General features: G+C 40.5%; 1 protein-coding gene across 2 annotated transcripts in view; it reads left to right on the top strand.

Moving 5' to 3' along the window:
• The first annotated feature begins 5601 nt into the window (after positions 1-5601).
• LOC122557385 (NALCN channel auxiliary factor 2) overlaps positions 5602-26809 on the top strand; it is a 458304-nt gene continuing 437096 nt past the window's right edge. Inside the window, exons 1-2 of one of the 2 annotated variants that reach the window (XM_043705041.2) lie at positions 5602-5967; positions 6392-7212. In XM_043705041.2, coding sequence (XP_043560976.1) covers positions 6574-7212 — 639 coding nt within the window. In that variant the 5' untranslated portion in view covers positions 5602-5967; positions 6392-6573. Of the gene's footprint in view, positions 5968-6074; positions 6187-6391; positions 7213-26809 lie in introns of those variants that run through there. The other variant, XM_043705042.2, reaches the window with a different exon arrangement.

Here is a 26809-nt window from a genome sequence, read left to right on the forward strand (position 1 = left end):
ATAATACATGGCTTGGAAAGGGTGGATGCTAGGAAATTGTTTCCGTTAGGCGAGGAGACTAGAACACGTTGACACAGCCTTAGAATTAGAGGGGGTAAATTCAGAACAGAAATGCGGAGACATTTCTTCAGCCAGAGAGTGGTGGGCCTATGGAATTCATTGCCACAGAGTGCAGTGGAGGCTGAGACGCTAAATGTCTTCAAGGCAGAAATTGATAAATTCTTGATGTCACAAGGAATTAAGGGCTACGGGGAGAATGCGGGTAAGTGGAGTTGAAATGCCCATCAGCTATGATTGAATGGCGGTGTGGACTCGATGGGCCGAATGGCCTTACTTCCGCTCCTATGTCTTATGGTCTATGGTCTAAACCTAACAAATTGGCTTCACGGTAGTATCTTCCTGATTACCAAACAGTACATTATAAGGAGTAAACCTATTGTGCTCAATATGACTCACATTACAATAAATGCGAGTGTGTAAGGAATTTGCCAGAGCCAAGAATGGGCAACAAATGTGGATTAGGGATTTAAGCAGAAAAGGTACTATCACCTGCAGTGTTATGAACCTCTTTTTGTAGACCAGTGAAGAGGTTGTCTGAAGGAATTGCCAGAACCTCATCCCATTAGGATTGAGCCATCCACAGATTAATGATTAGGGTGAACCAAATGGTATACTTGTCAGCAGAAGAGAAAATTAGAGCTCAGACCATCAAGAAGACATCAAGAAGATATACCAAGAGAACTACCTTCTACTCAACAAGCTACTACGATTCCAGGTCCAAAGAGATCATGTTCTGAAATAATAGTGAAGCCTTTGATTCCTGAAATTGGAAAGTCAAAGATTGAGTGTGAGATGATGGTCACTCTCATGCACACTTGGTCAGGTAAGGGCTTATATAATGCCCTCATTTGGAAGATATGATTGAGAACACTGTTATGGACTAGGCCAGACCGCTCAAAACATTCTTAAGCAGGCGGCCCAGACCATAACTTTGTAATTTGTTTTGGTAAGTGTGCAGTGAAAATTACCTGGATTAAGTTAGTGAGATTGACTACTAGGTTTAAAACAGATAAAAAATTTATCCACAAAATTACACTCCCTTTTCATTATACAGGTCACTTCTAAAACATGACCACTTTGGCCTGAAGTCTCATCTGTTAACATATAAACAAAAAGGCTTTTCAACACCCTTAAATCTCTGTACCAAACCAGACTAATTGGCACTGAGAGAGGTTTATTATCCCTCTGATAAAACCAAGGACTTAGTATCCTTGAGGAAAGGAACAGCTTTTAGAAAAAAGAAACCAATTTTGTGACAACACATACAGAAAATGTAAGCATCAGAATTATTTTCTGTTTTGCCTGATAGTCTGTAATAAATTACAAATAAAGACACCTCAAGCTTAAATCTCTGTATTAAGAAATAATGTATCAAATATCATATTGATTCTGTGTTAGGGTTAGGATTAGGGTTTACATGCAGATGTACATCAAACCACTTGGCATGTTAAATATTGTTCTACATGATTATTAATATGGATGAACTTGGCCAAGTATGCATTTCATCTTTTACGGAGAGCGCAAAAGTCCATAGTTTGTGCACAAAGATTTTCTGCTGTATCTTATAAGAAATGATTGATAGCTTTTGTCGTGTTCAAAATGTTCTCTCAACAGATCTCTGGAGTAAATGGACATCAGAAGCTCTATTAGGTAAAAATCACACAACACCAGGTTATAGGAGAAAGTGAGGACTGCAGATGCTGGAGATCAGAGTCGAGAGTGTGGTGCTGGAAAAGCACAGCAGTTCAGGCAGCATCCGAGGAGCAGGATAATCGATGTTTCGGGCATAATGTCGAGAGTATGGTGCTGGAAAAGCACAGCAGGTTGTGTCGAGAGTGTAGTGCTGGAAAACACAGCAGGTCAACTTTCCCCAACCCTCACATTATCTCAGTCCCAAGCCTCCAACTCGGGATCGCCCTCTTGGCCTGTCCAGCATTCTCCCCCCACCCTATCACTTTAGATTTAGATTTAGATTACTTACAGTGTGGAAACAGGCCCTTCGGCCCAACAAGTCAACACCGACCCTCCCAAGAGCAACACACACAGACCCATTAATTTACCCTTTCACCTAACACAGTGGGCAATTTAGCATAGCCAATTCACCTGACCTGCACATCTTTGGACTGTGGGAGGAAACTGGAGCAGCCAAAGGAAACCCACACAGACGCGGGGAGAATGTGCAAACTCCACATAGACAGTTGCCTTCGGCGGGAATTGAACCCTGGTCTCTGGCGCTGTGAGGCAGCAGTACCGCCCACTTTCTCCCTCACCTATCACTTTCCCAGCTATCTTTCCCCTAACCCCACTCCCTCCCATTTATCTCTCAGCCTGACCCACAAGCCTCATTCCTGATGAAAGGCTTATGTCCGAAACGTCAATTCACCTGCTCCGTGGATGCTGCCTGACCTGCTGTGCTTTTCCAGCACTGCACTCTGAACATAAGGTCATAGTTCAACAGGTTTATTTGGAAGCACTAACTTTTGGAGCACTGCTCCTTCATCAGGTGGTTGTTAACAATATAACCTGGTGTTGCGTGTGATTTTTAACTTTGTACAACCCAGTCTAACACTGGCACCTCCAAATCTATTAGGTGATACTTTCGAAGTTTCTTTAAAGATAAACAGATGAATTTGTGCATAATCAAAACTTCCCCAAAAGAGCTTTTTGCTCTCAATTTGACTGCAATGCTATACACTGATCCAAGTTTAGAATCACAAATTAACAACTGCACAGAAAGATCATTTTGGCCCATTGTACCTTTGCAGTCTTTTTGACAGAAGAATCCAGTTGGAACCACTCTCTTGGCTCTACCCCACAGCCCTGCAAACATTTCACCCTCAAGTATTCATCTAAGTTTCTTTAGAAATTCATGATTAAATCTATTTCCATGTCTATCTTAGCTCGTGCTTCCAAATCACAACTCACTGCACAACGAAATTCTCCAAAGCATCTTCTCCTCTACACCAGCAGATGTTTTGCTCATTAATTTATAACAGTGTCCTCTGCTTATGAATCCTTCTATCAGTGGAAACACTTATTATTTCAATCAAAGCTCTTCACAATTTTGAACACCTCGATTGAATCTTGCTTTAAACTACTCTGCTAAAGAGAAGCAAATACAGCACTTCTCAACCCCCCCCGCCAAAAAAAAAAGATTAGATTAGATTTCTACAGTGTGGAAACAGGCCCTTTGGCCCAACCAGTCCACATTGACCCTCCAAAAAGTAACCCACCCAGACCCATTTCCTTCTGACTATGCACCTAATACTATGGGCAGTTTAGCATAGCCAATTCACCTGACCTGCACATCTTTGAATTGTGGGAGGAAACTCACACAGACAGGGGGAGAATATGAAAACTCCACACAGTCGCCCGAGGCTGGAATTGAACCTAGGACCCGAGTGCTGTGAGGCTGCAGTGCTAACCGCTGAGCCACCATGCCACCCCTTAGTACAGTTTTAGTAAATTACCTTTGTGCTCTTTTTGAGGCCTTAAAGCTCTTGCCAAATTGTGCAGAATGGCTAATAATACTGCAGCTAGAGTATAAGTATTAACTTCTAAAGGTTCAACCCAAATTCCTTGCTTTTATAATCCATGACACTATTTATAAAACATTTAAATAGCTTTATCAAGCTGTGCTGCTATCTTCAAAGAATTCTGTGGAGCGACCCACAGATCTCTCTGTGCTATACCCATTTTAAAACTGTCGCATTTTATCGACATTTTGCTATTTCATTCTTTCTACAAAAATGTGTCACTGTACACTTTTTTGCATGCAATGCCACCTGTCATTTATCTTTATACTTCCACAATGTGTTTGCTTCCTTCTTCTGGAAAGTGAGTTTCAGTTCAATTAATTTCTAGAGTGGCGTGTCCCTGAACTTCCTAGATTCAGGAATATGTGTGCTCCAGCTTCTTCTTGCAGACACATAAAGATTGACTGCTGCAGATAAATTATTTTTTAAAAATTTTCCACAAACATCATATGAACTCTTTAACAAACTTGAACATTCCATGATTCTTCATCAGAACTGAAGTGTGGAGGGGAACAGTATTTCTGCTTTAGTTTGGGGTGGAGGGGGTGGGATTAGTGGGTGTAGGGTGTTGGTGGAGAAAATATGTCGACTGTTCAGACTAAGTGATCGGAATGTGAGAATGGCAGATTAACAGTGTGTCTCCTGCCAGACTTGAAAGGACAGACAGTCCACCTCGGGTGGGGGTGGGGGGTGGGGGAGAGGACATAACAACAGAATTCAACAAGCTAAAAGATAAGGGAGAAATGGTTCACAATTTGAAAGTAGTGAACTCGATATTTAGTGCAGAAGGCTGGAAAGTGCCTCGTCTGAAGATGAGATGTTGTTCCTCGACCAGCACTCTGCACCCACTACCTCAACATACGCCCACACACCAAACTATTGCATATATGCTGTCTCCTCCAAAATTCACTTCAGCTCTGAGGGGAGGGGGGGGGGGGGGGTCATCAAGATTCTAAATGTTAGCTTGCTCTATCTCAGTAGATGTTATCTGACCCATTGTGACCTCTACCATTGGCTGTTTTCAGTATAGATTCCAGCATCTGCAGTAATTTGCCCCTACAATTTAGATACTCCATGGTGGAAAAATGACATTCTAAGAATAGGAAGGAAGTTCAAGGCATATTTGAATCATATGCAGCCACCGGAGCATTGTGGGTGTATTTATACCACATGGACTTCACCAGTTCAGAAAGACAGCTCACCACCACTTTCTCAAGCACAATTTGGGATTGGCAATAAGTGCTGGTCCAACCAGCGACACTTACATCCCATTAAAGAAAAAAGTAAAAAGGATGTTGGTTGCTGGCTGTGTCCGTAGGGAGTTAAGGAGATTGAGCAGAAGTGCATCACATTTGCATTCACAGAGGATTCCAATCGCGAATTTGATTGGTACAATTTCAGTATTGGAGCAAGAATGGAAAGACAACTGAAAGTTACTGGTATGGAGTTATGAGAATTACAGTCACAGATTTGGGGACACCAACATAATTATGGATAAGCCACAACGTTCTTTCAAAAGCAGAAGAATCAAAATTGTGTGCAGGATTCCAGGTTGACAATTCACCAAGAATATATGGAAATTAAATAACTAGACTCCATTCATTCTGAAATGCTGTTTAGATTAACCTCAGTACCTGATTAGTTTCATTCACAACCACTACACATTGAATATCTTTCAGTGAAGACATGAAACGTCCAAAACCACCTTGTCCTTTACTGACAGCCATATTCTAAAATAAAGAACTATTTGGGTTTAATCTTCCAAATCCACACACAGCCGCACGTTTCTATGTACACCTGTAATAACGCCCATTTGTCACCCTTCAGTTCGTTTCTGTGATCGTTTCAGGTCCTTTGGGCTTCTCGCTGTCATCTGTACGCTGCCTATTTATGACATCTCTGGGTACGAGTAAGCATCCCCACTCCCTCCCCAATGTCATTTACGGAACAGGCGAATACTTTCTGGTGATGTGAATAGCCGGTCCGGCAAAGCTTAGCCGCATTTCTGGTCTCCCATTCCAACGGCCCCTCCTCTTCTGCATTTTTGCCAAGCGGCATCTCACTTCCAAAGACGTGAATCTTAACAGAGAGAGAGAGAGAGAGATGTGGTAGGAGTGGGGGGAGAGGAGAATGGCAGATTGCAAGTGGGGTTGGTTGTATGCGGTTTGTGATGCTGAGTCGCTGTGTGCCTGCTGTGTCTGTCTGTGTGTGTGTGTGTGTGTGATCACTGCAAGTGAATGGCCCTGTCAATTTCTGTCTCTCTGAATGGCCCTGTCAATTTCCCCCTAAACCAGAGGAGAGCGCAGGCGCCTGGACCTGCCCCAAACATCTCAAGGTGTACTCATCGCGTTGAAGATGGCGACAATTTGAGGTTGGAAGGCTGAGGGGGAGTGGTGGTGGTGGTGGTGGTAGGGAGGGAAAAAGAGAGAGAGGGAGAGAGAGAGAGAGAGAGAGGGGTGGGGAAAAAGGAAGAGGCAACAAGGGTCAAGGAACGAAGATGAGACCCAGGAAACGGACAAGGACACCGGCGGAGGAGAGCAGGGAAAAAAACACCGATGAGGAGCCGTGCACCTTCTGTCACCAATAGTGGGTGCGCGCTGGTTTTTATTTTAATTTTAATCAGGTAGCCTACAACAACAGGAAGGTTGGAGGAGGAGTGTGGGGGGGTGGGGGGGGTTGTGTGTTGGGGAGGGGGGTGAAGGGAGGGATGCTAGCTGGGCTTGTTTGTTTATTTATTTAATTTTTAAAAATTCAACCAAAATAAAAACAAATCTCCCCTTTTCTGTTTTGTCCAGACGGAGGATGCAAGCTCCTGCAAAATGCCATGGATTATATTTTGACCAGCCGGTGATGGGGGGGCACTTACACCCCTCGTTAGCAACTCTGCACACAGTCAGGCTGCTAAAGTGACATTGGGAACTAGGGGAAATTGGAAAGCCGCCCTTTCTCCCCCCACCCTTGCCCTCCCCTCCAAAATATGATCAGGGGTGCTTGGATGTGTAATGCCGTCCTGAAAATCTGTTTTGCACCCACAGCAAACGAGAAACCCTGCGTCGATTCACAGAGGGCAGAGAAATGGCAAATGTCTTTAGCGTCTATGTTTCTTTTCGCTGTCCTGTTGTCTGATTATTTTTGCTCTTGCGCTGGAACGAAATTGAGGAGCGGGGAAACAGCAGGCAGGATCTGGAGTGACCCCGCACCGAGGCAGAACTTGGCAACACCACACGGTCAGAGCCAACGGCGGGCTCAGTGTGATCTGTCTCTGACCAATTTGACTGAGCCCGGTGAGGAGTTGGAAAGAGCCTGTCGATTAATTCCCAAAGGTCTGGATTCCGCCTGCCTGTGGTCCTACTTCAGTCATCTTCGGCTGTCCTTCTGCAATTCTTATACCATTGCTGATCTTTTGCGGGATTATGTCAACCCGAATGGGTTAAACTGCAGTTTGGATATGCGGATCAGTGATGATGGAGGGGCTATGGCTGTCTGCAGTGAATGCATCAAGGCTTACCAGATGGAAGACCAACATGCTCAGGAAAAATACGAGGAGTTCGAAGCAATGCTACACAAGTACTTGGAATCGGGGTATTCAGTCAAATCTTGTCCGAGCGACTGTATGGTAAGATTAATCTAAATTCCCACTTGGCCATTCGAAAATCCATGATCAAAGCTCCGGGTTAGAACAGCACACGCTGAACGCCATGTAGTTCAAGGTGATAAGTCTGGGCTTCGTTCTCTTGCAGTGTTGATCTGTGCACAGTCTGTCAACACCGAACAACAACAACAAAGAAATAGAGATGAAGGAACCCTTTCAGTGGAAAAAGTGCCCAATGCCACATCCCCCCCAAGGTCGAAAAAAGGCATGGGGATAATGGGGGGAGGGGGGGGGGTGGCAGGTGTTTTTTAAAAAAGAGGATGGGGGTGAGGCGCAGGGAGAGTTTGAAGACTACTTGGAAACAACAGTCCTCAGTTCCATGGAACCCAGCAGAGTGTGGGATCAGTCATTATCTCAACACAGGGATGTGGGGCTGTGTGAGGGGACAGAATGCTATGTTTAGGACTCAGGAGAAAAGAGAGGTAAATACAAGAGAGCAAAGTCTTGGTCTGCAGGCATTGGGTTGCAGGGGAAGGTGAAAAGATAGACAGGAAAAGTTGGAACTAATTAAAGGATCATTTATCAGATGCCAAGCGAGCTATGTGGAAGGTCCTCATTGAAGGGTATTCTTGGCAGATGTTTTATGATACTCATCATCATGCCACAACAGGGTATTGAACAGTTAGGCTAGCAAATTTGGCACATTTTCTCACAGTCCTTTGGGAAATATGTTTTTAAAAAGTGTGCATGATGAGAGGATAGGATTTGAATGCCATCACTGTGCACATCTGATTATTCACAGGTCACAAAGTTGTCAGCATCATGAATTTGGGTTCAAATTAAAGCCAGTAATTAGGCAACAAAAAGTCTATGTTTCTGATTTATTTAAATGCACAGATTATGAGCTGGTTAGATCATGTTATTTTAAAACTTTTTTATTCACTGTGCCAACTACTCTGCCTTGTGATGTTATCTGTGTGAAATATGGATATAATATGCATGGAAATGTTATAATAGAGAAAGGTTCTAGAATTCAGTAGAATACCTTTTCCACTTGAGATCAAAGAATATTTTATTTCAAGGCTAAGAACACTGGGAATACATGATTTCCAGATGTCTTTCTGTTTGATAATGATTTCTTTATTAAATAAGCTCCAATAAAATGGTATGTGATAAAAGAGGCATATGCCATAAGATGTAAAGACATGGAGCAAGACTAAGTAGCATAAAGACACCTGGAAGTTAAGGGTAGTTTTGCTCCTGGCAAATCAACATACGAAGCTTTCCCCAAAACTTGAACAGGAAACTTGAATTTCTTATAGTAAATAAGGTTAAAAAAATTGCAGACATGTTGATAACTCTGTTACACTTCTAAGGTTTGTATGAGGTTGACAAACAGCTGGGGTATCACTCTTGTATGCTTCGCTCTTGTATGCTAGAAACATCACTGAGTCCTTGGTGCAACAGCCTCACAGTGCACTCTCAGCCATCTGCTAGTCTGAAGGTGAAGTGTGCAAAACAGTACTCAATTTGGATCATAGCACTTCCCATGTGTTTGTTTATTGCTTTGTTATCATATTATTGTGCATTATGATGGGTTATAAAATTAAGCCTACATTGGAAGGATTTTGGCCTCAGTAATGTTGAATATATCTCTACTACCTTCTCCAATCAGCAAGTTGTGCTTTTGGACTTCTTGACTATAAAAATAAGATAGCATTAAAGACATTATCTTGAACTTGTTTTGACATCCTACAGGGAAAGCAGGTGTTAATTCTATATCCTGTAAAGTACAGGATTACACAATGGGAAGTCAGATTTGTAGGCCAAATGGCAATATGTTATGTAAATAAACAGTTGGGAATTGACCTTGATGAGCAAAATCTCATGCAAATATCCTGTCTGTCAGTAGCACTATTTGATAATATGGCCCAATATCAGGAGGATCGGTACTTTACACATATTGAGTTTCAGTCATGCTGTGTGATTAGGTGATAGATTTAGATTATAGATGGGTACTTTTCCTAACTTCTGTTTGAAGATTCATTTGGTGGCAAAATGGTGGCCAAAAAGTAAGAAGAAACTATGGAAAATTTGAAATAAGATTACTGTGTCAATAAATCTGGGAGGTGTGGGTGGGTGGCATTATAATGCAATGTGTTGGAATACTAGCACATAGTCTCATGAGGTTCAGTTCTCCAGTTTTGCTCATTTTTCTGTCTGAGCAGCACAACTAACAGTCAGGAAAAGTAAGATGCAAATTCTCCCATGAGAGAAGAAGGTTGGACTGAGATGTGCTGTTTGAATGTTACCCGTTGTATCTTAAAGAAGATATTAATGTATGACCCTAAGCAGGCCATTTTCACAGTAAGTAGATTTAAAGATGCAAATGTAGTAAGCAAATACTAAAAGTTACTTTCAAAAACAACAAAGAATGTTATAATTTCTACACATGTGCACACTAAATTGCTGATGGTCATCATATCTCCTGCTGCAGATTTTGAGCAGAGGCCTTACCACAGGCAGAGCAACAAAATGAGGAAAATCAGTGAGTCCTCCTTGTTCTTTTCATTTCCAAATAATTAGCTACAGTCCATATTGCCGTCACGTTCTAGCAACTGGTTCTTGAATTAGAAGGTGTGTGGAAAAGAGAAAAAAAAGGATTAGATATTTAAATCTGTTGAAACACCAAAATGTGGCAGCATCCATTGAATGATTGAACATGATTTCCTGCACAACACTGAATTCATAATGTGAGCCACATTGCTTTATGGAGGTGTGAAAGAAGGTCAAGGGAATTTCAGCTGGAGATTCATATTTGCGTCACTGATTCACATTCTCAATAGCCAATTCCAAAATGTACTGACAAAGGCTTGGGCGAAGATGCTTGCATATTTCTGTGTGTAGCCTGGGGAGATGAGCTAAAAAGAAGTTTACAGTAACTTCCAAGAGGCAAAGTCTTGAATGATCAAGAATGTTCCAGTTATCAGGATTCATAACTGATGACGCAAAGTTTAAACATGTTGGCCTTGTCCGCCTCAGGAAAGAAAGGCTGGTTAGATTTCATAATTTTCAATTTTATGAAGGAGATAGATAAAATTGATCTTGAAACATTTTTAAGCTTGGCTGAGAATAGATTTCAGGAATTAAAGTTAAAAGTAGGGAGTTAGAGGGATAAAGGAACCAAGATGAACAGAGAGAATTGGTTCAGGAGTCAATCAGATGGTTTTTAGATTGAACGTATTGATGAGTATGATGAGAAAGGAGATATTGGACATTTAAGGAAGCTGTCAGATTACTCTCTTCATCCCACTGCCTCAAAAGACAGCACCCCTATGAAATAACAACATTTTGAACATATATTTATTGGTAGCTTATCTTATAGATCAACTGTTAGATGCAAACTAAATCTTGCCTCAATAACTAATTGTTAAGTGATGACGACAGTGCACATGCCTTTTTCCTGGATTGTCTTGCCCTATTCCCATCATTGTCTTGGAAGCTTCATTCAGTGCACCTTTAAGTTGCATTTCATATCTCGTTGAGAACCATTTGTAAGGATCCAGCTGTATTGTGTTCTGTGTTTTGCACATAACTCATTACATTCTAGACTTTGCTACAACTCCCTGAACTCCCTGACTCCAACTGCATCTAAGTCGACAGAATGGTCACAGAAAGTGGTTCGAGTAAGAGTTGGAGCTGAAGAGTAGAAAGTCTGAGTAGGCATTGATATCAATAATCTGTTAAACAGCAGTATGGTCTGGGGTCTATTGCAGGATTTAGAGCCATGGAGAATGCCAGGGAGCAAGCCTGGAACTGAAGGTGGTAGCAACAGGACCTGGAATCATTGGGTAGTTGAAGAGAATAAGAACAAGACGTACTGGAGAAACCCAGCAGGTCTGTCAGCATCTGTGGAGAGAGAAACAGAGTTAACGTTCTGATTTGTTCTGAACGGAATCATACTGGATTCAGAATGTTAACTGTTTCTCTCTTCACAGATGCTGAGTTTCACGAGCATTTTCTGGGTTTTTTTTTCGGACTTGCAGCCTTTGCAGTATTTTGCCTTCAGTTGTAGAGGAGGTGAGAATGGGGAACTATCGTAGTGATTATCTGCACAATTTTAAAATTACACAAAATGTTATTTTTGATATACTATCATTGATTGGGTCACAGAAATGAGAAATTACACCAGATATGTGCTTCTGGAATCAAATTGATGGCTGGCAATGGGAGATTATTGGCTGAAGGAATAATTAAAAGGGCAATGGTCTCTGGGATCTGGACTGGGTTTGATTGAAGAGATACTGCAATTATGCATTATTAAAGACACAAACCTATAATCATACAGATACAAGTCAGTGGATAGATCCCGGAAATCATTTACAGCCTGGAACATAATAACGGGATTTAGATAGGGTTTATAAATAGGCAAATGGCTGCTTGGGAATGACTGGAAACACTAATTTAGTTAAGAGGTTCATACGATGTCTTAGCCTGATTGGCTGATAATTGCCTGATTGATGTGAAAGGCTTGAAGTTTTAATTTTGTGTGTTTTTGCAGTAATTGTTGTTAATTTCTTAAGTGTTTTTATTCAGTTTCAAATCCAGACTTCCCTGTCAGGTTGAATTACCAATCAGTACGTTTGGGTAGCAACAACAGCTATTGAGAGTTTAGTGAGAAATAGTTTTCCATAAATTGACAGGAAATTACATTGTCAATTATCGCTTCATTATTGAAATATATTACAATTAAGGGTCATCTTGGGTTTCACTGGCTGCTGTTATTTTGGAACTGTACTGGAAAATTACATTTATAATCAGATCTACATCGATTATTAGAAATAATGAATAATATTTTGTACATTGCAATATTTAAATGGCTGAATGCCACATTTGCACACTTCTGGCCCCCTGGAGTAAGACCGACTTACATAGCGAAAGAATGAAATATCAGATTTTTTTCCAACTGCACCCTTGAAACAATGGTAAAAATAATTTAGTTTATATTTATCCTTAAAACAGACATCTAATAAAATTGTATTGAGGATAAAAGTGGATATTAACCTTTCACTGTCATACAAACATGGTCCACCCCCACTTACTGAAACAATGTACATGTCAGTATCTTTCCAAATCCCTGGTTTCAAGCACATTTAATTTTATCGAAAATTATTCTGCTTGTTTCCCAACTGTCACCCAAGTGCTGTTCATTCTCACCTTTATGTTCACGAAACACATTGATTCCCTGAGGGCAGTTTGCATCCTTATTTTCAATTCCCTTTGTGAACTTACCTCTTTCCTTCCCCTCTTATCTCATGCAATACTCTGGAATATTCCCACCCAAACTTCTCTGCCTTTTTTGCCACAAGTTTCATTCCAACATTTTCAATATGTTAAAGGCACTACTGAAATGCAAATTGTTGAAGTTATTGATGAATGCATTAAGATTTTACTTTCTTAATGTAATAATCTAAGCAGTTAATAATGGAATAAAATATGAATAGCTTGAACGGTTGTGTACATCACACTTTCGACATTTGTATTGCCCATATACCCAGGCCAAATTTTTATCTCTAATCAGCACTTCAAGTCATTCTGAAAATGTGAAAGGTAGTATGTACTTACAAGTTATTTCATTTTTCTATGTGTATTGTTACACTGTATTCAGTATTATTCAACACAGTGCATATCTAAAACTAGTTGTGGGTAATGCTATTTAATCCCTAATAGTTATGGCGAGCAAGACTGCAATGACCAATAATGGCTGTGTACAGCACATTACTATATGTTGCATTCTGAAAAGGTAAATTGTAGTAATTTGATGGCTTGTTAATTAAAATTCAAATTCAATTACATTCAAATTAGTTGAACATTAATGTGATTTAAAAAGGAATAAGATTATTCAAACTTTCTTGTGTTTGTGCATCAGCGTCCTCATATCTAACCCCAAAATTGATTCTTTTCTGATTGAAAAGTGGGATTTCTTTATGTCATGGTTAGGGGGACATAGAATCATACAGTGACGAAACAAACTCTTCAATCCAACCAGTCCATGCTGACCATGTTCCCAAACTAAACTAGTCCCAACAGGCTGCACTTGGCCCATATCCCTCCCACCTTTTCCTATTCATGAACTTATCCAAATGTCTTTTAAACATTGTAACTGTACCTGCATCCACTACTTTCTCTGGCAGTTCATTTCACACATGAACCATTCTCTGTGTAAAAACGTTGCCTCTCATGCCCTTTGCAAATCTTTCTCCTCTCACCTCAAAAATATGCCCTCAAGTTTTGAACACCCCCCCCCCACCTGAGGGAAAAGAACCTTGTCATTCACTTTATCTATGCCCCTCATGGTTTTATAAACCTTAATAAAGTGACCCCTCAACCTCCCAGGCTCCAGTGAAAAACATTCCCAGTTTTTTCAGTCTATTTTTATATCTCAAACTCTCCATTCCTAGCAACATCTTGGTAAATCTTTTCTGAACCCTCTCCAAATTAATAATACTCTTCCAATAACAGGACAACCAGAACTGCACATAGTATTCCATGAGAGGCCTCAATATGTCATCCCAAACCTTATACTTAAAAGTCTGAGCAATGAAGGCAAGGATACTAAATGAATTATGTACATGAAACCCTAGGTCTCTCTGTTCTGTAACACTACCCAATGCCCTCCCATTAATTGTATAAGGTTTGTTTTACCAAAACGCAATACCTCACATTTATCCAAATTAAATTCCATTTGACATTCCTTAGCCCATTGACCCAATTGGTCAAGATTTCTTTATAATCTTAGATAGCCTTCTTCATTGTCCACTACACCACCTATTTTGATGTCATCTGCAAATTTAATAACCATGCCTCCTATATTCTCATCCAAATCATTTATATAAGTGACAAACAAAAGTGGACCCAGTACTGATCCCTGTGGAACTGGACCCAGGCATCCAGTCCAAAAAACAACCTTCACCACTACCCTCTGTCTCCTACAATAAAGCCAATTTTGTATTCAATTGGCAAGCTCACCCTGAATCCCATGTGATCTAACTTTATGAATTAGTGTATCATGCAAAACCTCGACAAATGCTTTACTGAAGTCCAAGTAAACAGTGTCGACTGTTCTGCCCTTATCAATCTTTTCCCATTAAAAAAACTCAGTGAAATTTGTGAGATTTTCCTTGCACAAAACTATGCTGACTTTCCCTAATTGTTCTTTCCCTCTCCAAATGCATGTAAATCCTATCTTTCAAAATCACGGCCGACAACTTACCCACTACCGATGTCAGAGTCACAGGTTTCCAGGCTTCTCCTTACAGCCTTTCTTAAATAATGGCACAACATTAGTCACCATCTAATCCTTTGGAACTTCACCCATGTTTATAGATGATACAAATATTTCTGCTAGGGGCCCCGCAATTTCCTCCTTCTCACAACTTTCTGGGATACAGTTGAGATTTATCTACATTTATGTGTTCTAAGACTTCCATCGCTTTTATAATGTGAACTGTTTTCAAAACATCAATATTTATTTTCCTGAGGTCTCTAGCCTCCATTTATTTCTCAGCAGTAAAAACTGATGCATAGTACTCTTTAACAGGCCTAACTTTCTCTCTAGTTGCTCTCTTCCTCTTAATGTATTTGTAGAATCTTTTTAGATTAACTTTAACCTTATCTGTCAAAGTTATCTCATAGCCTGTCTTTGCCTTCCTGATTTCCTTCTTAAGAATGTCCCTATACTCTTCAAGAGATTCAGCTGATCCCACTGTTCCAGATCCAATGTATGATTTTTTTTTTATTCTTGACTAGATCTTCAATATCTTTATTCATCTATTGTCCCCTAATCGTATCAGCCTTGCCTTTCACTCTAACAGGAACATAATGATTCTGAAAGCTCATTATCGCACTTTTGAAAACCTCCCACTTGTCGGTCGGTTCCTTTACCCGTGAACAGTCTACTCCAATTGACTTTTGAAAGTTCTTGTTTCATAACCTTAAAATTTGCCTGGTTCTAATTATGAACTTTAACTTTCATGGAAGACTTATACTTTTCCACAGCTATTTTAAAAATAATTGTATTATGATCACGAGTTCCAAAGGTTTCCCCTACCAACATTTCAGCCCTGCCTTATTTCCCAAGAGAAGGTCAAGTGTTGCTTCATTTCTAGTAGGAATACTTACATATTGATCAAGAAAACTTTCTTGAACACATCTAACAAATTCTTCACCATCCAAACCTTTAACACTGGCAGTCCCAGTCAATGCTTGGAAAATCCCCTACTATTACAATGTTATTATTATTGCATATGTGTGAGATCTCTCTACGTAGTTGCTTCTCAATTTCCCTGTGACTATTGGGATGGGGTGGGGAGTGGGGGGAATCTAATTCACAATCCCATCAAGGTGATCATCCCTTTCTTATTTCTAATTTCAACATATGTATTTTCACGAAGTGATCCCTCAGAAATATCTTCTCTAATTGCAGTAGTAACGTTTTTCTTAATCAAAAATGCCACTCCCCCTCCTCTCTTGCCTCTCTTTCTGATCTTCCCATAACATCGAAAACCCGGAACATTGAACCGCCAGGCCTGTCCTTCCCTCAGCCGAGTTTCTTTAACAGCTAAGACATCCCAGTCCCATGTTCCTGTACATGCCCTGAGTTTATCAGCCTTACTGTAAGACTTCTTGCATTGAAATAAATGCAGTTTAATTCTTCAGAGTTACTTTGTTGTCTGACTTGCTCTTGTCTGTCTTTCCTAATTAATTTGCTCTTTTCTGATTGAGGACCATCCTCACGTTCCTTTCTATTTTCACTGTTACTTTGGAAGCATGCACCACCTCTCCAAAGGTTTACAGGCTCCCAAAATAAAACTAGCAAATCTCTCCGCCAGATTATTGATAATTCTCTAGTTGAGGTGAAACCTATCCTTTTTGAATATGTCTTTTCTGTCCCAGAAGAAATCCCAATGATGCAAGAAACTGAATCCCTGCACATTGCATCACCTCTTCAGCCTTTGATTTATCTCCCCTATCCTTTCATTCCTTCCCAAATTAGAACTTGGCACTGGAAGTAAACTAAAATTGTTCTATTTCTTCAAGGGGTTTATCTGAGTGTTGCTAACTCTTAAGTGCTCTAATTTTAATTGAGGAAAATTCACTCAAGCTAAAAAGGAAGATCTTTCATCCCATTTCTCATTATTTCCCAATCCGTCAGTGGGGTAGGCAGATGACTTGGTAATGGGTTTCTGACAGCATTCTTTATTTTGCCACAAAGAAGTGAACTCGAGTCCATTAACAAGTGATTTTTCTCATCTCTTACTGTGAAAAGCTGTGAGCCTTCCTCTGCTTCGAGAATTGCCATGGACATTTAATAGGAAACTGGAATGTCACTTGCTATACTGTGCCAAAACACAAAACCACAGAGCTTTTACACTGGTTTATTTGTAAACTTAAGACCATTGGACCTTAAGGGATAAAAAGAAACTGGAATGAAGGAGGATGTTTGAGAAATAAAACAAGGAATAAAGGAAACAGTTTGAAGCATAGTTAGATTGGCAGATGGACAGACAAGTGGCAGATGAGGTTTAATACAGGGAAATGGAGGTGATGGATTGTGGCAGAAAGAATAGGAGATAACATACATGTAAAACCACAGTTCTAAAGTATGTGCAGAAGCAGATTGATATGGGATTCATGTGCATCACACTTTGAAGAAGGAAGGATACATGAAGAATATAATTAGCAAAGTAATTGTGATCTTGTGTCCACACATTGAGGTATTGGGTGCAAAAGCACGAAATTCATGTTGAACTTTTACAAATTAGAGTATTGTGACCGTTCTGTTTCGCAAATGTTAGAGACGATTTAAGGATCCTTGAGAGGGTGCAAAAGAGATTTATAAGAGATTAAGGAATTTCAGCCACAAAGTTAGGTTGGAGAAACTGGAGGGCAAAGGAAATTGAGAAATTTGATTGAGGTGAACTAAACTATGGCAAGTTTTCATGGCAAATAAATGTTGTTCCCATCAGCTGATGTTGCCAATGCTAGAGGACACAAATGTAAAAGTTTGGGTAAGCAATGTGGGGCGAATGTCAAGAGTAATGTTTTTACAGAGTGAATGGTAATGATCTGGAACTTGTTGCCAAATAGGATAGTGTTAGCAGAGATAATGAATAATTTCAAATGGAAATTGGATGGTCACTTGATGGGAAAAATCATACAAGGCTTTAGTCATGGAGTAAGAGAATGGAACCGATTAGATGGCTCAACCAAGATTCAGTGTGGGTGAGAGGGCCTCCTTCTATGTCGTAACATGTCTATAGCACCATAAAAAAAATTTTTCCTCTCTTTTAAAAATGTATAAATTCTGTTTTTGTAGACATTTCAGGCAGGCCCACAGTCTGAAAATGAAGTCTAAAATGGACACATTAACAACACTGTCAATATTGGACAAATCTTAGGTGTTAACTTTTCAGTCACAAGTCATACATGTAAAGTTCTGGATGTAAGTTTGCTCGCTGAGCTGGAAGATGTATTTTCAGACGTTTCGTCACTATACTAAGTATCATCATCAGCGAGCCTGTAGTGAAGCACTGGTGGTATGATCCACTTTTTATTTATGTGCTTAGGTTTCCTTGGGTTGGTGATGCCAGTTCCTGTAGTGATGTCATTTCCTGTTCTTTTTCTCAGGACGTGGTAAATGGGATCCAAGTCAATGTGTTTGTTGATAGAGTTCCAGTTGGAATGCCATGGAATGCCAACTGGAAGTCTATCAACAAATACATGGACTTGGATCTCATTTAGCACCCCCGAGAAAGACAACAGGAATTGACATCACCACAGAAAATGACATCACTACAGGAAATGGCTTCACCAGCCCAAGGAAACCTAAGCACATAAATAAAAAGTGGGCCATACCATCAGTGCTTTACTGGAGGCTCACTGTTACCTAGTATGGTGATGAAACATCTGAAAACAAAACCTTCCCGCTCAGCAAGCAAAATTACATCCAGAGCCTCATCCTGAGTTACAAATCTACTCAAAACTCATTAAATATATTTAAAGTGTCAAATATGTAAATAAAAACCAGGAAAAGGTGGGCCACAAGAGGTAACTAGCTTGTATCGATGTTTGTTTTCTTTTCTCCTTCTTGATCCTAACTCTTCATCTACATCCCTATGTTCTTGTATTACTTTTATTTGCCCTCCAGCTCTGCTGGTTATGATTTTGCTATTTTGCTTGGAATAAAGCAGTCATATTGTCTGCAAAACCATTGTAAAATTTGCAGAAGTAAGTAAAGCTCTGTACTAAAACAATAGGATCTGTGGAAACTATGGAAAAAAAAACTAACATTAATAACATGACTTGTGCTTCTTTGGAGGAAGGGGAAAGAAGAATGCAGATTTGCACATCTCCCCTCTCATGTACAGCTCATCTTTAGTTTTATTTATCTTTATCTTATTGTTTCCCTCTGTGTCTTCCAGCACAGGCAACATCCTTCATTTGATGACCATCTGCACTATAAATGTATGTGATTATCTTGCTAAATACCAATTGCAGCTTTTAATAGTCTGGACTCATACTATCCCTGAGCTTGTCTCCATGGAGCTGGAACAAGTGCTTGCTTGAACCTGTCAACTGGAAGTCCCCCATGTACCTGAAGTTGGCAGATCTGCCATATGGACTCCTCTGAACTTCACAGCAGTGCTAGTTTGTACTCCCTCAGGGGAGGAAAGGAATTGAGCTGGGACAATGATGCACTTTGAAACTCTGGTTGAGTAACATAGTGCACAAGGCTCTTCCTTGAATGATCTGTTTGGGCAACAGGTTCATGTACTTATAAATTTGTAGCGAGTTAGACTTTGAACATTAACAGAAAGCATTTTTTAGTATGACACTTTTCTTTAATTCATCGTGGGACGTGGGCAGTTGCTCTTGATACCACGATAGGGCAGAAAGGATTTTTATTTCTTTTGATGTACTCTTTAAAAGGATAAAAATCACACAACACCAGGTTATAGTCCAACAGGTTTAATTGGAAGCACACTAGCTTTCGGAGCGACGTCACTCCGAAAGCTAGTGCTTCCAATTAAACCTGTTGGACTATAACCTGGTGTTGTGTGATTTTTAACTTTGTACACCCCAGTCCAACACTGGCATCTCCGAATCATCTTTAAAAGGAGTGCAGCATTTTTAAATTGATTTATTGATATATTTATGGGGGAGAGGTGCACATTGATTTTCAGTCAGTGGTGTGTGTAGATATTGATTGGAGTATCTTTGTTTGACCGGCAGATAATCTAATGAGGTATTTTCCCCAAAACCAACCTTTATTTAAAAATCTGAATGAATACCAATGCTTCATCATTCTTAGAAATAAGATCAATGATTGTATTGCACTGCCGGTCTCATGTTTTGCAGCAAACGTTTTATCCTTGCTCACCTCTCACCACATTTCAAAGCACTGGCCAACCAATGCCTGTCAACATCACTTGTTTGTAGCCTTTGAATCTGCAACACAGATTCATTAGACTGATGTCAGGACTTACAGGGTTATGTTGTGCAGCCAAGATCCATAATATTGTCGTACATACCTTTGAGTATAATACACTGAGGGGCAATCTGAACAAAGTGATGAAAATGTTAAAAGGATTCAATACAGCAGATGGAAGGAAACTTTTCTGATGTGAGACTCAAAATTGAGAGGGCATAGCTAAAAATGACAGGTGAGCTGTTCAGTTGGGAATCAAGAAGCACTTTTTACATGAAGGGAAATCAACAGCCATCTCTTCCAAAAATCTTTTAATTCAGAGACAATTAGACTTTCAAGGCTGAGGTATCAAAGTGTATGCAGTCCAGTCATGACTGAATGGCAGAGCAGAATTGAGGGACTTTGTTAGTTCCTACCTTGTGAGACTTCTCACCATTGGTAGACGTGATCTACATGGATCTCAGTAAGGCATTCGACAAGGTTCCCCATGGGAGACTGGTTAGCAAGGTTAAATTTCATGGAATACAGGGAGAACTAGCCATTTGGATACAGAACTGGCTCAAAGGTAGAAGATACAGAATGGTGATGGAGGGTTGTTTTTCAGACTGGAGGCCTGTGACCAGTGGAGTGCCACAAGGATTGGTGCTGGGTTCACTACATTTCATCATTCATATAAATGATTTGGATGTGAGCATAAGAGGTATAGTTAGTAAGTTTTCAGATGACACCAAAATTGGAGGTGTAGTGGACAGCGAAGAAGGTTACCTCAGATTATAATGGGATCTTGATCAGATGGGCCAATGGGCTGAGGAGTGGCAGATAGGGTTGAATATAGATAAACTTAAGGTGCTGCATTTTGTGAAAGCAAATCTTAGCAGGGCTTATGCACTTAATGGTAGAGTCCAAGGGAGTGTTACTGAACAAAGAGACCTTGGTAGTGCAGTTTCATGGAGAAAGTGAGGTCTGCAGATGCTGGAGATCAAAGTTGAAACTTTATTGCTGGAACAGCACAGCAGGTCAGGCAGCATCCAGGGAACAGGAGATTCGACGTTTCGGGCACAGGCCCTTCTGCACTCCAGTGCAGTTTCATAACTCTTTGAAAGTAGAATCACAGGTAGATGGGATAGTGAAGAAGGCGTTTGGTATGCTTTCCTTTATTGGTCAGAGTATTGAGTACAGGAGTTGGGAGGTTATGCTGCAGCTATACAGGACATTGGTTAGGCCACTGTTGGAATATTGTATGCAATTCTAGTCTCCTTCCTATTGGAAGATGCTGTGAAACTTGAAAGGGTTCAGAAAAGATTTACAAGGATGTTGCCAGGGTTGGAGGATTTGAGCTATAGGGAGAGGTTGAATAGGCTGGGGCTGTTTTCCCTGGAGTGTCGGAGGCTGAGGGGTGACCTTATAGACGTTTATAAAATCATGAGGGTCATGGATAGGGGAAATAGACAAAGTCTCTTCCCTGGAGTGGGGAGGTCAGATCTAGAGGGCATAGGTTTAGGGTGAGAGGGGAAAGATATAAAAGAAACTTAAGGGGCAGCTTTTTCATGCAGTTGGTGGTGCTTGTGGAGCTGCCAGAGCATGTGGTGGAGGTAGTACAATTGCAACATTTAAAAGGCATCTGGATGGGTTTATGAATGGGAAGGGCTTGGAGAGATATGGGCCGGGTGCTGGCAGGTGGGACTAAATTGGGTTGGGATATCTGGTCGGCATGGACAAGTTGGACCAAAGGGTCTGTTTCCATGCTGTACATCTCTATGACTCTGTGACTCTATCAGTTTGCACTTGGAAAAATATGTGTATTTCTAACTGATTTTGGTCATTGAAGAAAAGAATCTTTCATTTATCTGGTGTCTTTCTTGACCTCAAAAGGCATCAAATAGCCAGTTTTTGAAGCACAGTCTCTTTCATAATTTTGAAAACAGACAATTTACAGACTGTAAGGCCTCAGAAACATCAATGTGATAATGAGCAGATCACCTGATTTTTATTGAACATAGAGCATATGTTCTATGAAAACATTAAGGACATTTAAATGGTCCTTGGATGAACATATGGATGATAATGGAATAGTGTAGGTTAAGTGGGCTTTAGACTGGTTTCACGGGTCAGTGCAATACAGGCCCTTCAGCCCTTGATGTTGTGCTGACCTGTGAAGCCAGTCTAAAGCTCACCTAGACTACACTATCCCATTATCATCATCCGTATGTTTATCCAATGACCATTTAAATGCCCTTAACGTAGGTGAGTCTACTACTGTTGCAGGCAGGGAATTCCACACGCATATACTACTCTCTGAGTAAAGAAACTGCTCTGACAGCTGTCCTTTATCTATCACCCCTCAATTTAAAGCTGTGTCCCCTTGTACTATCCATCACCATTGAGGAAAAAGGCTCACACTGTCAACCTATCTAATCCTCTGATCATCTTGTATGCCTCTATTAAGTCACCTCTTAAACTTCTTCTCTCTAACGAAAACAGCCTCAAGCCCCTCAGTCTTTCCTCATAAGCCTTCCCTCCATAACAGGTAACATCTTGGTAAATCTCTTCTGCACCCTCTCCAGTGCTTCCACATCCTTCTTATAACGTGGCACCTGGAACTGTACACAATACTCCCAAGTGCGACTGTACCAGAGTTTTGTACAGCTGTAACGTGACCTCAGGCTCTGAAACTCAATCCCTCTACCAATAAAAGCTCACACACCGTACGGCATCTTAACAACCCTATCAACCTGGGTGGCAACTTTCAGGGATCTATGCACATGGACACCAAGATCTCTCTGCTCATCTACACTACCAAGAATCTTACCATTAGTACAGTACTCTGTATTCCAGTTACTCCTTTCAAAGTGAATCACCTCACACTTTTCTGCATTAAACTTCATTTGCCACCTCTCAGCCCAGCACTGCAGCATATCTATCTCCCTCTGTATTCTGCAACATCCTTCCGTAATGTCTACAACTCCACTGACTTTAGTGTCATCCACAAATTTACTACTCCAGCCTTCTATGCCCTCTTTCAGGTCATTTATAAAAAATGACAAACAACAGTGGACCCAAAACAGATCCTTGTGGGACACCACTAGTAACTGAACTCCAGGATGAATATTTCCCATCAACCACCACCTTCGTACAGCTAGCCAATTTCTGATTCAAACCATTAAATCACCCTCAATCCCATGCCTCCATATTTTCTGCAAAAGCCTACCGTGGCAAACCTTATCAAACGCCTTACTGAAATCCATTTCCACCACATCAACTGCTTTACCCTCATCCACATTTGGTCACCTTCTTGAAGAACTCAATAGGTTTTGTGAGGCATGACCTACCCTTCACAAAACCCTGTTGACTATCTCTAATCAAATTTTTCTTTTCTATATGATTATAAATCCTATCTCAAAATCTGTTCCAACACTTTACCCACAACTAAAGTAAGGCTCAGGGATCTATAACTTCCAGGGTTGTATCTACTCCCCTTCTTGAACAAGGGGACAACATTTTCTATCCTCCAGTCTTCTGGAACTATTCCTGTAGACAATGATGACATAAAGATCAAAGCCAAAGGCTCTACAATCTCCTCCCTACCTTCCAAGAGAATCCTAGGATAAATCCCCTCCGGCCCAGGGGACTTAGCTATTTTCACACTTTGCAGAATTCCTAACACCCTCTCCTTATGAACCTCAATCCTTTCTAGTCTAGTAGCCTGTATCTCAATATTATCCTCAACAACATTGCCTTTTTCCTGTGTGAATACTGACAAAAAATATTCATTTAGCACCTTTCCTATCTCTTCAGACTCCACGCACAACTTCCCACTAGTGTCCTTGACCGGCCCTAATCTTACCCTAGTCATTCTTTTATTCCTGACATGTCTTTGGAAAGCTTTTGAGTTTTCCTTGATCCTACGTGCCAGAGACTTCTCATGTCCCCTCCTGGCTCTTCTTAGTGTTCTCTTTGGGCCCTTCCTGGCTAACTTGTAATACTCAAGTGCCCTAACTGAGCCTTCTCATCTCATCTTTACATAGGCCTCATTGTCCCTCTTGACAATAGTTTCAACTTCTTTAGTAAACCACGGTTCCCTCACTCTGCCACTTCCTCCCTGCCTGACAGATGCATACTTATCACGGACACGCAGTAGCTGTTCCTTGAATATGCTCCACATTTCAATTGTGCCCATCCCATGCTGTTTCATTCCCCATCCTATGCGTCCTAAATCTTGCCTAATCGCATCACAATTGCCTTTCCCTCAGTTATAACTCTTGCTCTGTGGTATATATCTCTCCCTTTCCATCGCTAATGTAAATGTAACCAAATTGTGGTCACGATTATCAAAGTGCTCACCTACCTCCTAATCTAACACCTGGCTGGTTTCATTACCCAGTACCAAGTCCAATGTGGCTTTGTCTCTTACGGACCTATCTACATACTGTCAGGAAACCCTCCTGTACACATTGGACAAAAACTGACCTGTCTAAAGTACATAAACTATAGCGTTTCCAGTCAATACTTGGAAAGTTAAAGACCCCATAACAACTACCTGTTACTTTTGCTCTTATCCAGAATCATCTTTGCTATCCTTTTCAGTGATGTTGTTCGAGGAATATATCTTAGCTGTGATATTGGGATAACTCACTGCTCTTCTTAAATATAAATGCTGTGGCTTTTTTTGTAACCACTTGGGATGCCATATCATACCTTCATTTAATACCTCACTGGAAAGACAGTATGACATTCAGATTGCAGTGCATTGAAGTGTCAGCTTATGTTATGTGCTTTGGTGTCTGGACTGAGGCTTGAATCTGCAACTTTCTGACTCAATGTTGCTAGTGAGCTAAGGCTGACACTATGCATATCTATTTTACATATAATTGCTCATGACAGGTTTCTGCGTCTTTTCAATATTTACCCAAACTCTGCATCTCCCTCCTTTCAATTGTATAAAAGTAGATGATAAGAAAAGGATCAGATTATTTGAAAGAAAGGCTGGTAATTTTGTGGATGTTTCACCTGTCAGGATGTCTCAAAGTGCTTTGAAAGCATGAAATAGTTTTTAAGTGTCCTGTCAGCTGTAACGTAAGGAAAGATGTAGCAAAATTCCAGTAAATTTGACTTTTGGTGTTGATTGAGGATTGATTGCTAACTATTGAGGGATCAGACCCTCTGTTCTTTGAAATGATAACACAAAATACCATGGGTCCAACTTAGACAGGAGGCCAGGCCTCAGTTTAGTGCTTGTGGTGCAGTGGTAGTATCCATACCTCTGGACTAAGAGACCCAGGGGGGTTCAAGTCCCACCTGTTCTGGAGGTGTGTCATAACATTTATGAACAGCTCGCTCAGTAAACAATGCAGCACTCCATTGGTACTGCACTGGAGCGGCCGCCTAGATTAACATCACTCTGGGATGTGCCTTGAACCCACAACCTCGTGGCACAGAGAAAATAGTGCTCCCAACTGAGCTACAGCTGGTACATCTAATTTAATTTTAAATTAATTTGCACATAAACATATTAACATATTGTAGTCAGAAATACCAAGAAATATATCCTTTCCCAACAGATCAGTGGCTATGTGGAATTGATTCCCATCAAAAGCAGTTCACACTGGGATAAGTATTTGGAATGGGACTGCAGTCTATAGAGATAAGTACAGACTGAGATTACTGTATGGAACACAATGGTTGCAGTCCTGCTGTGGCCATGGAAATGCCATCTGTGGAAAGCAACAGGACGGGTTGAAGTAATAGAAGTGTAAACAGATACAGTGGAATTTTACTTCACTGTCTTAGAGGAGATCTTGCACAGGAAGTCAATGAAGTGACTTGAGGATGTATTTTGGATGAGGTATTCAAACTTATTTTGGAGAAGAGCAATGAAGTTGGAATTGTGGCCAATATTTATTGGTCCCTAAGCATGTGTACAGCAGCTTGAGATTGGGAAGAGTGATTTGCTCCATAAATTTCATTTGTTCAACATAGACATTTTATTTTAAGAACACTTGCATTTACATAGCACCTGTCACAAGCTTGGGGCAACCCAACATCGCACACAAAAAAAAGCAGCATATCTTGTCATTACCATACTGTTGTGTGCCGGTTGGCACTGCAATCCAATGTTATTGTAGGGACTACAATTTATAAGTATTTCATTGGATATACCCTGAGATTGTGAAAAGTGTAATCTAAATGTGTGTTTTTTTCTTTACCTCATTCACTTGATGGATTGAATCAGTTTGGACAAATGGGGCAAATCAGTATTCTCAATTCCTTGCTTTTTTGTTAGCATACATTTAAAGACTAATTTATTACTTGACATTTTTATGTCTCAATCAAACATAAAAAAAGCTGAACTAACATGCAACAATGTGCTAATTCAAGAACAGCACATAATGTGTAATGCTGTGTCTCAAACATACGCATCAACCTGAGGGCGTCTGCACTTTCTCTGTGTTAATAAAATAATAAAGTGATCACAAGTGTTTACATAAGGTTACTAACCACAGCAGGGAAGTTTAACTTTACATTAGAGCTACACCTTGTGAGAATCTGTGCCCATACTGACATCTCAAACCCTGCAGTCTCTCGTTCAAAAATCAAATGTGTGACTGAGTATCCAAATTTCCAATCAGTAGTTTGGGCCATTCAATTGGCAGGTCAACAGGTCTGTTATACATTCCTTGGAACAAGGAGTTATTGCAGCATGAATCTTTCATGGAAATAAATCCCGCTAAGACACCCCTGGGGACATCTGCCTCACCAGACATTCTGCAGTGTGCAGACATGTTTCAGGGAATTGACAGCTGCTATGTTTGTAAGTAGCAAAACACGTTCATCATTTTTCCAGTACAAAGGAGACATCAAGTGGGCAGGACTTTCACCAAATGTGTTTTTTTATTAAGTACAAAGAATCACATGTGATCGAAAAGTGGTACCAGGACTGCTAAATATCAACCCCTTGGTTTTGGGCAAAATAAAGAGTTTGTGCTCAGTTATATTCAGGTGATATCTCTCCACTGTGGCTTCACCTTGATTCGTAATGATCATTACTTGGGAACGAACCACTATGCTTCATCATGCGGCAGCCCATTGTGTCACTTTGAAGGATGGTCCTGTGGAGAACCATTGGACACATCA

This window comes from Chiloscyllium plagiosum, unplaced genomic scaffold, assembly GCF_037043375.1.
Source record: "Chiloscyllium plagiosum isolate Xiang-an unplaced genomic scaffold, Cpla_swu_hap1 HiC_scaffold_11, whole genome shotgun sequence".
In the NCBI taxonomy this organism is placed as follows: Eukaryota; Metazoa; Chordata; class Chondrichthyes; order Orectolobiformes; family Hemiscylliidae; genus Chiloscyllium; species Chiloscyllium plagiosum.